This window comes from Galeopterus variegatus, unplaced genomic scaffold, assembly GCF_000696425.1.
Source record: "Galeopterus variegatus unplaced genomic scaffold, G_variegatus-3.0.2 Scaffold5637, whole genome shotgun sequence".
Lineage (NCBI taxonomy): Eukaryota > Metazoa > Chordata > Mammalia > Dermoptera > Cynocephalidae > Galeopterus > Galeopterus variegatus.
This window is the reverse complement of record NW_007731748.1, coordinates 116,435-132,244: the sequence shown is the minus strand read 5'-3', so window position 1 is coordinate 132,244 and position 15,810 is coordinate 116,435. Positions and strand designations below refer to the sequence as shown.

General features: G+C 34.9%; 1 protein-coding gene across 1 annotated transcript in view; it reads right to left on the bottom strand.

Annotated features, from left to right (window-relative positions):
- Nucleotides 1-244: 244 nt before the first annotated feature.
- ACAD11 (acyl-CoA dehydrogenase family, member 11) overlaps nucleotides 245-15,810 on the bottom strand; it is a 96,932-nt gene continuing 81,366 nt past the window's right edge. The window contains 3 exon segments of the mRNA XM_008589755.1: nucleotides 245-1,039; nucleotides 1,972-2,081; nucleotides 2,931-3,047. Of these exon segments, the coding sequence (XP_008587977.1) occupies nucleotides 925-1,039; nucleotides 1,972-2,081; nucleotides 2,931-3,047 (342 nt within the window). The 3' untranslated portion in view covers nucleotides 245-924.

Sequence of the window (15,810 nt, the reverse complement as noted above, 5' to 3'; positions counted from 1 at the left end):
TTTTAAAAAATTAAAAATTCAGTTCCTCAGCTGCACTAGCCACATTTCAAGTGCTTGATAGTCACATGCGGCCAATAGCTGTACTATATAGGACAGAGCTGACATACACAGCCACAAGAATGGTTGCTATTAACACCATGGGGTGTTGCTATTAACATGATGGCATTCAGAGCAGACTGTCTTTAATCCCTTTTGGAAACAAAAAAACTTTGTTGTAGCTCAAACTGTCCAGTGTTCTCATCAATGTTTTATAAATAATTAAAGTGGTTCTTAATTATATTTCCTCATAATATGCCATGTTTTCTAGTAAACTTTCACTGCATTCAGATTTTATGCATAACTGCTTCCTGTTGACTTACGAAGAATCTTATAATTGCATGAATTCTAAAACAACCCAGTCATGCTTCTTTTTCTAGAGCAAACATTACTGCAAAGTGTTAAACTAACCCCTAAGAAAAAACTGTTAAAAAGGAGTACCATAAAAAAGAAAAAATAAAACAAAACAAAGAAAAAGGGATCCCACTGTATTTTTTCCAGAGCAATTCCTGGAGTTACTTACTTACACGGAACAATTCCTGAAAATCAGAACAATTCCTGAAAATTAGAAAGTAAAAATATTTGTCTATGCTTTGGCACTCCAATTTACTTCATGATCTCTTTACAAGTTGTGTTTAAAAAGTTTAATGCCAAGCTACTTAGGAAATAGACTAAATGACAACAGCTACAGAAGTTCTTATTTAACTTAAATCTGGTAACCCTTGAGACTATAAAAACCACTGATCAAAACACACTAAATCTTTACCACAAGTGAATATTTAACCCTGTGCTCAACCTGCTGTAAAAATATGAGATTCGAATGTTGGGGCAGGTTAAGTTTGTATAAAGGAGAGTTTCTGCCCAAGGGAGATGGTGGTGTTACTCTCCTTACATCTTGGCTGTCAACCCTTTGGCTTGGTCCTGCAGCTCCATTCTTGCAATTGCTGAGAGGTGGACTTCATCAGGTCCGTCTGCTAAGCGCAAAGACCGGGTTAGGGCATACCTGGAAAAACAAAAAGAGCAGAGATCACAAGAGCTACCAAAGAGGAACACGATACTTTAACATTAGTCACTCTGACTCTCAGTCAAGACTATATTAATTCTTGTAATCCTGCCAAGGCAGGGATAAGAAAAAGAGTACAAGGGAAATCAAGGAAAGTAAGCCAAAGGGCTTCTGAAATGTCATTTTAAATTTTCCAACTTGGGAAAGTGGTATCTTTTTTTTTTTGGCAGGTGGTCAGTAAAAGGATGGGGAAGCAAAATCCTAATTGGCAAAGTGCAGTTGGGTTAATCTCATCCTTGGTTTGCTACAGGTTGCTACAAGTTGCTAGAACTAAGAAATATCTTTGGTAAGCCAATAGGCAGTGACTGGTATGATACTATATATTTAATTCTTTTTTAAGGTAAACATTGGTGGGGCATGAGACTCTATTTCCACTGTGATGGAGAAGGAGGCACTGTGACTAAGTGTGGACAGAAGGGAGGATGTTCTTTCTTGCCTCCCAGCCACCAGAATCTGGATGCTCACTGGCCTGTGCACTGCAGATGGAGCTGTGGCCTCCCTGTGTGGATGGTAAACTGTCTTAAGTGCACACAGAGCCTGGCTCTGGGCCCCTGTTGACTGTCTCTGTGCCCCTCAACTACTTCCTGTTTCAGGGCAAAACCCCATGCTATATATCTATAGCCCAGGATCCTCAGAGGGTCCCCTTAGTGTAAAAGTTAACATAATGGAGTGAAATGATGATTGTAATAATAAAAGCAACTACTTCTTGGTGCTGAGCTCTATATTAAAGTACCTATATCACTTCATTTAGTCTTCTATTACACTTTAAAGTATCTTTATTTTCTTATTTTACAATTAATGTCAAGACATCTGAAGATTTTTAACTCCAAGCCTATCAAATGTAGATGATACTTTAAATGGCATCTACTCACATGTTAGCCAGAGGGTAATCCTGGGAAACACCTGCACCTCCACACACCTGAATGGCCAGGTCAATGATTTTGCAGGCAGCTCGTGGGGCAGCCACTTTGACCATTGCAATCTACATAAGCAAGATATGAAAAGAATGCTCCTTTCTTAGAATATACAGAGTGTGGCAGGATTTGATATAATCTGTATTTTCTTTGTGAAATGAAACAATGAAACTTTTCCACACCCAAGTCACCCCTAAAACAGGATCTCTGATGAAAGCCAACAAAGAGATCTGCTGTAATGCCAGTTAACGGTCATATTTCAATCAATATAGACCTTCTGTTGGAAAGAGATACCTCTTCCAAATCACATTTTATTCATTTATTTATGATTTGCCTGTTTCCAAAAGGATTTTAGGCAGCTGATAAATCACACTTATCACCTTAGAAATCATAAAAAGAGTTCAAGGGTCTTTGCTCCACTAATCAATTTTTTCTTAGCAATTTCATGGGATTTTAGAATCAAATGATTATGTCCTTATTCCATACAGGCCAGAAACATAAGAAGGCAGGGGTGCCTTTACTATGTAGCAGCATTGTGCTATGCAATATACATATATCATCTTGGTTACTCTTCACAAGAACCCTAGGCCATAGGCGGAAAGGTTAGATACTTGGCTCATGGTCACAAGGCTAGCAGAAAGTGGCATAGTGAGTACAGTTAATTCTAGGTCTGTATAAAGCCTAGTTGCTACATCTCAAGGATGCTAAAGATATTCTGCATCCTAAAAATCATTCCCTAAAGCAGCCTGGTGAAAAAAACTAGCAAGTGACAGACATTTATAATCTTTAAACTAGAACCACACGGGAGCTTCTGAGTGCCATCAAAGTGCCAGGAAACCGGAAATGCCCAATGGGCAGGAGAACTGGAGAAGGCTCAGCAGTTGGTGGTCTTGGGAGGTGATGGGGGGAAGTCTTACCTCCTTCCTAGCACCAGCACTGCCCAGAGTGTCAATGAGGTGGGCGGCTTTCAGGGTCAACAAACGGATCTCCTCAATGGCAATGCGGCTTTCAGCAATCCAGTGAGCCACAACCTCCTGGTGGGGAGAAAAAAGAAGGAGATAAGCTAGAGTCTGATGCGTACATGAAACATGGCCTTGCAGTTTGGTGAAAACATTCTCTAGGCCAAGGATTGTTGATAAAGTCTTACTGTCTCTATATATTTTTAAATGGAAATGGTAATTCATTTGATACATACCAGCCTAGCCATACGGCCATAATACAGTATCCAGTGAGCCACAACCTCCTGGTGGGGAGAAAAAAGAAGGAGATAAGCTAGAGTCTGATGTGTACATGAAACATGGCCTTGCAGTTTGGTGAAAACATTCTCTAGGCCAAGGATTGTTGATAAAGTCTTACTCTCTCTATATATTTTTAAATGGAAATGGTAATTCATTTGATACATACCAGCCTAGCCATACGGCCATAATACAGCTAAAATTGGAAGGTTTTAGAGAGAAATCTTATTTGCTCAGAAAAGTCATTTATTTGAGATATTTTAATGTCTGTGGTCAAGATAGCTGAACTGAACATCTGTCTTATTGTCAAACTACTCCTCATTGGTCCTCATGAATGCTAACTGCGTGCTCTCACTGAAACTTGACTAAATGTATGGTACTGGAGCTGCTTATAGGTAAACTAGATAATTCTCAGCACAATTTCAGCATGGGGATGGTTCAACAACCCCGAGGAACCACCACCATATAGCAGGCTGGTTCTCTACACCCAAGCTTATCTCTGATAGCCATCCTGGGAACAGCCTCACCCTCCCACACCCTCAAGAGCCACTGCCACACAGAAGGCTGCCCTGTTGCATCCAAATACTCATGATCTGAATGAAAAATTTTACAAAGAGACAGATATATCATTAAAAAACAAACAACAAAGAAATAAAAATAAATCTTAAGGCTGAAGAATTCAATGAATGAAATAAAAAATATAACAGAAAGTTTCAACAACAGACTAGATTGAGCAGAAGGAATAAACTGCAGAACTTGAAAAACCAGTCATACATTAAAAAAAAAAAAAGAAAAGAAAAGAATAAAGAAAGCTTACAGGACTTATGGGACTGAACATAAAATTATTGTGAAGATTATAGGAATATTAACTGAACAAATATTTGAATTATGGGTGTTGAAGAAGAAGAAAAAGAAAAAAAAAAGAAAATCGATTTAAAGAAATAATAGTGGAATACTTCCCAAGTCTTGCTAGAAATATGGACACCCAAATCCAGGAAGCTCAAAGGACCCACCCCAAATAGATTCAATCCTAAAAGGTCCTCACTGAGGCACATGATAGTCAAACTGTCAAAAGTCAAAGATAAAGAGAAAATTCTAAAAACATCAAGAGAAAGGCATCAAGTCACATATAAGGGAACCCCCATTAAACTAAGAGCAGAAACATTATAGGCCAGGAGAGAATGAAACTATATATTTAGAACACTAAAAGATAAAAACTGCTAGCCAATTCTATACCCAGCAAAGCTATCCTTCAGAAATTAAGGAGAAATAAAGGCTTTCTCAGACAAGCAAAAACTAAGGAAATTCATCACCACTAGGACTGGCCTTACAAGAAATGCTTAGGGAGTCCTACATCCAGAAGAGAAAGAACGATATAAATATTAAGAACACAAATGCATAAAACTCACTGATACAGAAGATACACAAATTAGAAAGAGTGAGAAATAAAATCATATTAATACAGAAAACCACCAAACCACATAAATTAAACAATAAGAGAGGAAGGAACAATGGGTATACAAATCAATCAGAATACAATCAACAAAATAACAGGAGAGTAAGATCTCACCTATCAATAATAACCTTATAAACAGATTAAGTGCCTCAATTAAAAGACATAGACGGAATGGATTAAAAATCATGACCCAACTTGATGCTTCCTTCAAGAAACTCACTTTACCTATAAAGAAATACATAGACTGAAAATGAAGGGATACAAAAAGATATTCCACACAAATGGAAACCAAAAGCAAGCAGGAATAGCTTGACTGTTTGACTATAATGTGCCTTTACATCAAAAAGTGTACAAAGAGATGAAGAAGAGCATTGCATAATGATAAAAGGATCAATGCAGCAACAGGATATAACAATTATAAATATACATGTACCCAATACCAGAGTGCACAGATATATAAAGCAAATAATATCAGAACTAAAGGGAAAGACAGACACCAACACAATAATAGTTGGGGACTTCAACAACTACTCGCAGCATTGGACAAATCTATAAGACAGTTAATCAACAAAGAAACATTGGATTTTAAATTGCATCATAGACCAAATGGAACAGACACATACAAAACATTTTATTCAACAGCAGCAGAATATACATTTTTTTCACCAGCACATGGAACATTCTCCAGGACTGACCATATGTTAGGTCACAAAACAAGTTCAACAAAACCAAAATTATATCAAATATCTTTTCTGACCACAATGGGTAAAACTAGAAATCAATAATAAGAAAAACTTTTGAAACTGCAGATACATGAAAATTAACCAACATGCTCCTGAATGACCAATGTGTGAAGAAAGAGATTAAGAAGGAAATTAATAAATTTCTTGAAACAAATGAAGACAGAAACACAATATACCAAAACCTGTAGGATACAGCCAAGGCTGTATTAAGAGGAAATTGTATAGCAATAAACACCTACATAAAATAAATAGAAAGATTTCAAAAAACAACCTAATGATGCACCTAAAGGAACTAGAAAAGCAAGAACAAACAAAACTCAAGGTAAGTAAAAAAGAAAACAAACAAAAAAACCCAATAATAATCAGAGCAGAAATAAATGAAATTAAGAACAAAAATACAACACAAAATATCAATTAAACAAAAAGATTGGTTTTTGAAAAGAAAAAATTGACAAACCATTAGGTAGACTAACCAAGAAAAGAGAGAAAAGACTCAAATAAATAAAATCAGAAATGCAAAAGAATACATTACCACTGATACCACTGAAATACAAAAGATCATTAGAGACTATTATGAACAATTATATACCAGCAAATTTGAACAACTAGAGAAAATGGAAAAATATTTGGACACATATGACCTACTAAGATTGACTCAAGAAGAAACAGAAAAACTGAACAGACCAATAACAAATAATAAGATTGAATAATGAGATGAATCGGTAATAAAACATCTCCCAACAAAAAAACACCCAGAACCAGATAGGTTTACTACCGAATTCTACCATAATAAAACATCTCCCAACAAAAAAACACCCAGAACCAGATAGGTTTACTACCGAATTCTACCAAAATGTTAAAGAACTAATACCAATGTTTTTTCCTACTATTTCAAATAATTGAAGTGGACAGAATTCTTCTAAACTCATTGTAAGAGTCCAACATTACCCTGATACCAAAACCACACAAGGACACAACAAAAAAAGAAAACTATAGACCAATATCCCTAATGAATGGAGCTGCAAAAATCCTCAATAAAATACTAGCAAACCAAATCCAGCAGCACATCAAAACGTTTATAGATCATGATCCAGTGGGATTTATGCCAGGGATGCAAAAATGGTTCACCATATGCAAATCAAAAAATGCGATATATCACAAGAGAATAAAACAAACAAACAAAAAATGATCGCCTTGATAGACACATAAAAAGCATCTGATAAAACTAAATATCCCTTTATGACAGAAACAATCAACAAATTATGGGAAGTATCTCAATGCAATAAATGCAATATATGACAAATCCACAGCTAACATCATAGTGAATGGAGAAAAGCTGAACCTTTTTTCCTAAGCAATGGAACAAGACAAGGATGCCCACTCTCACCACTCTTATTTAACATAGTACCAGAAGTACTAGGCAGAACAACCAGGCAAGAAAAAGAAATAAAGGACATCCAAATTGGAAAGGAGGAAGTCAAATTGTCCCTGTTTGCAGATGACATGATTTTATATAGAGAGAAACCTAAAGACTCTACTAAAAAGACACTTAGACCTGATAAACAAACTCAATAAAGTTTCAGGATACAAAATCAACATACAAAAATCAGTAGGATCCTATACATCAACAATGAGCTAGCAAAAAAAGAAATCAAGAAAGCAATCCCATTTACAATAGAGACAAAAAGAAATCCTAGAAATAAATGTAATGAAGGAGGGAAAAGATCTCTACAAGGAAAATTGTAAAACGCTGATTAAAGAAATTAAAGAAGGGCCGAGCCCGTGGCGCACTCAGGAGAGTGCGGCGCTGGGAGCGTGGTGGCACTCCCGCTGCAGGTTCGGATAGTATATGGGGATGACCGGTGCGCTCACAGCACGATGTGGCCGGTCTCAAAAAGGACAAAAAAAAAAAAAAAAAAAGAAATTAAAGAAGACACAAATGATGAAAAGACAATCCATGTTCGTGGATCAGAAGAATCAATATGGTTAAAATGACCATACTACCCAAAGCGATCTATGGATATAATGCAGTCGCCATCAAACTAACAATGACATTCTTCATGGAAAAAGAAAAAATAATCCTAAAAATTACATGGAACCACAAAAGACCCTGAATAGTCAAAGTAATCTTGAGCAAAAACAGCAAAGTGGGAAGCATCACATTGACTGACTTCAAAGTATACTACAAAGCAATAGTAACCAAAACAGCATGGTACTGGCACAAAAACAGACACATAGACCAATGGAACAGAATAGAGAATCCAGAAATAAATCCATGTACCTGCAGCCAACTGATTTTTAACAAAGGCACCAAGAACATGCATTGGGGAAAGGACAGTTTCTTCAATAAATGGTACTGGGAAAACTGGAAATCTATATGCAGAAGAATGAAGCTAGACCCCCACCTATCACCATTTTAAAAAATCAACTCAAAATGGAGTAAAGACTGAAATATGAGACCTGAATCTGTGAAACTACCAGAAGAAAACACAGGGGAAATGCTTTAGGACATTGGACTGTGCAAAGGTTTTATGAATGAGACCTCAAAAGCACAGGCAAAAAAAAAAAGCAAAAACAAATATATGGGATTATATCAAACCAAACAGTTTCTACACAGCAAAAGAAATAATCCACAGAGTGAAGAGACAACCTGCAGAATGGGAAAAAATATTTGCAAAGTGTTCATCCTATAAGGGATTAATATCCAGAATATACAAGGAATTCAAACAACTCAATAGCAAAGAACAAACAATCTGATTAAAATATGGGCATCTAAGATAAATAGATTTCTTAAAAGAAGACACACATGGGCCGGCCCGGTGGCGCACTGGATAGTGCGCCGCTTGGGAAGCGCGGCGGCGCTCCCGTCCGAGGGTTCGGATCCCATGTACAGACCGGCTCCCGCTCACTGGCTGAGCGAGGCGCGGGAGCAACGCCGAGGCTTGCGATCCCGTCGCCGGTCCCCGGTCCGGTACGGGGGCAACACTGAGGGTTGCGATCCGTTGCCGGACACGGAAAAAAGACAAAAAGACAAAAAAAAAAAAAAAAGTTACATAAAGAGTAATAAAACACTGTTTTATTCACCACCCAGCAAAGAAATAAACATTACTAATACAATTGAATTACACCTTCTGGATGAATACCTCTCTGGCATTTCTTCCCCTCCCCATTCCTCTACCCCAACTATTATACTAAATCTGCTATGTATCATCTTCACACCAGTAATTATTTCTTGATGAAATTTTAAAAAAAAAAAAAAAAAAAAAAAAAAAAAAAAAAAAAAAAAAAAAAAAAAAAAAAGAAGACACACAAATGGTCAACAGATATTTGAAAAATGTGCAACATGAAAGGAGGAGGGGGAGAGGGGAGATTGGATAAGGGGCATAAAGAATATGATTTGTAACAATACATATGCTAATAAAAATAAATTTAAACAAATAACTAAAAATGTGCAACATCACTAATCATCAGAGAAATGCAAATCAAAACCACAGTGAGATATCATCTCACCCTAGTTAGAATTGCTATTATGAAAAAGACAGAAAATAAATGCTGGTGAGGATGTGGAAAAAAAGGGAACTCATATATTGGTGGTGGATTGTAAATCAGTACAGCCATTATGGAAACAGTATGGAGGTTTCTCAAAAAACTATGAATAAAACTACCATACAATCTGGCAATCTGACAACTGGGTGTATATCCAAAGGAAAGAAAATCAACATATCAAAGGGATACCCGCATTCCCATGTTTATCACAGCTTGATTCACAATAGCCAAGAAACAGCCAGAAATAGCCAACATATAAGAAAATGTGATATATATACACAATGGAATACTACTCAGCCATAAGAAAAAAATCCTGCCATTTGTAGCAACATGTATGAGCAAGGAGAAAATTATGTTAAGTAAAATAAGCTAGGCATAGAAAAAGAAATACTCTGTGTTCTCACTCATATGTGAAAGCTAAAAAAGTTGATCTCATAGAAGAGTGGTTACTAGGGGCTGGAAAAGGTAAGGGGGAGGGGACACAGGGAAAACATAGTCAGTGAGTACAGAATTGCAGCTAGATAGGAAGATTAAGTTCTCCTGCTCTATAGCACTATAGGGAAACTACAGTTAACAACAATTTATTGTATAATTTCAAATTGCTAGTAAAGAGAATTTTGAATGTTCCCCACACAAAGAAATAACAAATGTTTGATGTGATAGATATGCTAATTACCCTGATTTGATCATTGTATATTGTATACATGTACCCAAATATCACATTGTACCCCATAAATCTATACAATTATTATGTTTCAATTAAGAAAAACATAAATTTAATTTTTTAAAAGTACTTGAAGAAATAATGGTTGAAAAGTTTGCAAATTTGGCAAGAGACCTAAACCTACAGATTCAAGAAGCCAGGTGATTCCAAAGCAGGATAAACCCAAGAAAACCATACCAACACACATCGTAATTAAACTTCTGAAAACTAAACATGAAGGAAAAAATCCTGAAAGCAGCCAGAGAATAATGATATCTTACCTGTAAGGGAGATATATACATGGAGGGAGCAGAAGGACAGAGAGAGAGAGAAGTACCAGAAGGGCACAATATTTTTCACATGCTGGGAAAAAAAAAAAAAAGGAATTGTCAACATCGAATCCTATACCCAAAGAGGATATCCTTGAGGAATGAAGAGAAATCAAGACATTCTCAGATGAAGAAAAACAGAATTCACCACCTGTAGACCCTAAAAGAATGACTAAAGGAAGTTCTCGAAACTGAAAGGAAAGGACAAAAGAAGAAACCTTGGAAAATCATGAAAGAAGAAAGAACATGGTAAGTAAAAACATGGTTAAATACAACTGTTTTTCTTATTCCTCTTGAATTTTCTAAATTATGTTTGATGGTGAAGGCAAAAATTATAATACTGTCATTCTAAATGTATATAGAGGAAATAGGTAAGACAAGTATAAATGGGGGAAGGGACTTAAAGGGAGGTAAAATTTCTATACTCAAATTGGTAAGATTATGACACCAGTAGACTCTTATAAAATACATATAGTTGTATATACAGTGTACATGTATGTATATATAATGTAATACCTAGAGCAAGCACCACAAGAGCTACACAAAGAAATACACTCAAGAAACACTATAAATAAATCAAACTGAGTTCTAAAAACATTAAATTAACCCACAGGAATGCAGGAAAAAAGAAAACAGAAACAACAGAACACACAGAAAACAAAAAATAAAATGGCACACTTACTCCCTAACATATTAATTATTATAAAGACAAAGAATGATACAGTGGATTAAAAATTATGACAAAATTATGTGCTATCTAGAAGAAAGTTCAAATATAATTATATAAACAGGTTGAAAGCAAAAAAAATTTTTTTTAAATAAGATATACCACGCAAACATTAATCAAATATCAGATAAAGTAAACTTCAGAGCAAAGAAAATTAGCAGAGACAGGGTCATTTTATTAACAATAAAAGGGTCATTCCATTAAGAAGACATAGCAATCCTAAATGTGTAGGGACAAAATAACAGACCTGCTGAAAATGTAAGTAAAAAATCTCAAATGACTGACAGAAGCAGTAGACAAATCCACAATTACAGTTGAAGACTTCAACATCCCTCTCTCAAAATTGACAGAACAATTAAACAGAAAATCTGCAAGGACATAGATGAACTCTACACCATCAACCAAAAGGATCTAATTGACATTTATAGTACACTCCACCACCACCAACAGAATACACATTGTTTTCATTTGCCCACAAAATAAGATAAACCATATCCTGGGCCATAAAATAAGCCTCAGCAAACTTAGAAGAACTGAAATAATACAAAGCTTGTTCTGTGATCATGATGGCATCAAACTAGAAACAGAAAGAAAATAGGAACTTCTCCAAACTACTTGGAAATCAAGTGACACAATTCTAAATAATCCGTGGACCAAAGAGGAGTCTCAAGGGAAATTTAAAAACACACAAAACTGAAAGAACATGAAAATGCAACATATCAAAATTTGTGAGACACAGGTAAAGCAGTGCTGAGAGGTAAATATACAGCACTAAATGCATATGTTAGAGAAAAAGAAAAATATCAAATTGATAATCTGTGCTGCTACCTTAAGAACCTAGAAAAAGAAGAGTAAAATAAACCCAAAGAAAGCAAAAGGAAATAATGAGCAAGAATAAATAAAATTGAAAACTAAAAAATTAGAGAAAATCAATGAAACAAAGATCTTGTTAATATTAAGACATAACATATTAATTACTATATTGTATAATTTTACATATTAATAATAATATGTATTTGAATATGATCTTTGAAAAGATCAATAAAATTGCTAAACCTCTAGCAAGACAAAAGAAAAATGAGGCACAAATTATCAATATCAAGAATGAAACAGGGTATGACTGTAAACCCTGCAGACATCAATAGGATAATAGAAAAATATGTGAACAACTCTAAACATATAAAATTGACAGCTTGGACAAAATGGACTACTTCCTCAAAAAACATAAAGTACCACAACTCATCCAATATAAAATAAATAATTTGAAGAGCCCTAAAACTATTAAAAACTTTAATTTAAAATTTAACACTCCCCCCCATTCCCCAAATCTCTAGTCCCAGATTCTTTCACTGATGAACTTTACTAAATGTTTAAAGAAAAATTGACACCAATTCCAGACAGTCTCTTCCAGAAAGTAAAAGGAGTGGAACACTCCCCAAATCCTTTTGGAAAGCCAGTGTTGCCTTGATACCAAAACCAGATAAATACAACAAAGGAAACTATGGATTAATATCCCTCATGCATACAGGTGCAAAAATCATTGACAAAAGATTAGCAAATAGAATTCAGCAATATATAAAAATAATTATATAGCATGACAAAGTGGGATTATTTCAAGGATGCAAAGCTGGTTCAGTATTTGAAAATCAATCAATGTATTTCACAATATTTACAAGCTAAGGAAGAAAAATCACATGGTTATATAAATCAATAAAGAAAAAGGACTGGTCAAAATTTAATGCTCATTCATGATAAAAAGTCTCAGAAAATAAGTTGTAGAAGGGAACTCAACTTGATAAAAAACATCTGTAAAAAACTTACAGTTATCATTATACTTAAAGTTCCCCTAAGATCAGAAACAAGATAAGGATGTCAGTTCTCACCACTCTTATTCAACCTAGTGGTGGAAGTTCTAGTTACTGAAGTAAGGCAAGGACAGGAAATAAAAGGTATACATATCAGAAAAGAAGAAATAAAACTGTATTTTATTTGCAGACGACATGATTATCTATGTAAAATCATAACCTATCTACAAAAACTCCTAGAACTCATAAGTGAGTTCAGCAAGGTCACAGAACACAAAATAAACATACCAAAATTAACGTATTTTTATATACTAGTAATAGACACATGAAAATAAATTAATAACACAATACCATTTATAACTGCTCAGAAACTGAAATATTTATGTGTAAACATAACAAAACATGTATAGGTCCTATATGCTGAAAGCTACACACATATACTAGTAATAGACACATGAAAATAAATTAATAACACAATACCATTTATAACTGCTCAGGAACTGAAATATTTATGTGTAAACATAACAAAACATGTATAGGTCCTATATGCTGAAAGCTACACATAGATGATGAAAGAAAGCAAAGCAAAGTTAAATAAATGGACAGACATACCATGTTCATGGAATACAAAACTCAACATAGTAAAGATACCAATTCTCCCTAAACTGATATATGAGTATAGGTTTAACACATTTCCTGTCAAAATTTCAGCAAAAATTTTTTGCAGATATAGACAAGATTAATTTAAAAATTATATGGAAAGGCAAAGGAACCAGAATAGCTGAAACATTTTTGAAAGAGAAGAATAAATTAAGAGGAATCAGTCTAGTTTATCTCAAGACTAGTTACGTAACTACAGTAATCAAGATGATGTGGTGCTTGCAGAGAGACAGAAACACAATTAAGACAGAACACCCAGAAATAGACCCATACAAATATGTCTGACTAGTTTTTGAAAAAGGCACAAAAGCAATCCAATGAAGGAAACATAGCCTTTTCAACAAATGTTGCTGAAGCAATGGAGATCCATAACCCCAAAAATAAGCCTTGACCTAAGTCTCATACCTTATACAAAAATTAACTCAAAATGTATGTATTGCAGAGTCAAATGTAAAATGTCAAACTTTTGTAGAAAAAAATTATAGAATAAAGTATTCAGGATATAGGGCTAGGCAAAGAGTTCTTAGACTTGACACCAAACCATGACCCATAAAAGCAAAACTTGACAAATTAGAGTTCATTAAAATGAAATACTTCTCGTCTGTGAAAGACCTTGTTATGAGGATAAAAAGACAAGCTGAGTGCGAGAAAATATTTGCAAACCACATATCTGTCAGAGGATGGTCTCTAGAATATATAAAGAACGCTCAAACTCAACAGTAAAAAAACGAACAGTCCAGTTAGAAAATGGGCATAAGATATAAACTGAAAGAGGACATAAAAGGATGGTCTCTAGAATATATAAAGAACGCTCAAACTCAACAGTAAAAAAACGAACAGTCCACTTAGAAAACGGCATAAGATATAAACTGAAAGAGGACATAAAATGACAAATGAGCACATGAGAAGATGTTCAACGCGATAAACCATTAGGGTAATATAAATTAAAGCCAGAATGAGATATCACTACAAGCCTATCAGAATGGCTAAAATAAGAAGATCGTGATGACACCATATGTTGGTAGAGATGTGGAGAGACTGGATCACTCACACAGAGTTAGTGAGGGTGAAAAATATAAAATAATTTGGCAGTTTCTTAAGAAACTAAGCTTGCAACAACCATATGACCCGGTAACTGCACTCTTGGGCATTTATCTCAGAGAAATGAAAACTTAGGTTCACACAAAAACCTACTCAAGTGTTTTATAGCAGCTTTATTTGTAACAGTCCCAGACTAGAAACAACCAGACATCCCTCAATAGGTAAATAGTTAAACAAACTGTAGTATATCCATACCAAGGAATATTACTCAACAAAAAAAGGAACCAACAACTAACACACGCAACCGGGGTGAATCTCCAAAGAATTATGCTGAGTGAAAGAAAGCCAATCCCAAAAGTTCATATACTATAAGATTCTATTCTTGGAAGGCAAAATTATAAAAATGAAGAACAGATTAGTGGTTGCCAGGAAATAATGAGAAGGTGGGGGGGAGTAGCAAAGTAGATGTGGTCATAAAAGGGCAACATGAAGGCTCCTTGTAGTGATGGAAATGTTGAGTATCAATGACAACATCTGGGTTCTCATATAGTTTTGCAAGATGTTACCATTGGAGGAAACTGGGTAAAGATCTCTATGTATTTCTTATATCTACATAATTATCTCAAAATAAAAATAATTTTAAAAACCTGGTACGTGCTTCTCATTTAACTTAATGAACATTCTCTGAGTTTTCCCCATCTTTCAGAACTTGGAAGAGAACGGGGGAGGTAAGTGGAAACTATGAAAACCAAACCTCATCACAAATTCCACAAGCTACCAAACATTCAGAATTCAGCACTGAAACCCAGGGGACATACTAAATAAATGCTTCCAGTTGACTGTAATGGGTTCTTTGGGTTCCCAGTTGTAAACACAGAATTGGTGTTTATAATGAATAATTGGTTTGTTATGATGACTCGGACCAGATGACTATTACAGTGATTTGATTCAAGCCACATTAACCTTCCACATCTATTTTTATGTTTGGCCATGTTTGCTCTAGTACATTTCTTCAACAGCAGATGTTTAGAGTTTCCCTAGAGCAATGATGTTCAATACGACAGCCACTAACGAAATATGCCTAGTCTGAATTGAGACATACTATAGGTGTAATCTTTAAAAATCAGCATTAAGAAAGGATATAAAATATCTCATTAATAATATTTTATATTGATTTCATGTTGAAATAACATTTTGGATATATTGGGTGTAATAAAATACATCATTAAAAGTAATTTCATCTATTTATTTTTACTTTTTAAAGATGTTGCTACTAGAGAATTTAAAATTACATTTGTGACTCACAGTATATTTCTGTTGGACAGTACTGTTCTAGAGGTTGAAACATGGCTCTGAATTAACAATTTCAAACAAGCTGCTGGCAGTCAAAGAATATTTCTTTGATGGTTGTAAACTGGGTAATTAAAGCTTCATGAACAGACTCAAAATGCATTTACTTCTCAGCTTTAGAATAAAGTGTTCTCAGCAGGGTCTCTGCAGACCCTAGATTTGCTGAAAAGGGTTAAGTGAGCAGAATCTGAGTTCTCTAGGG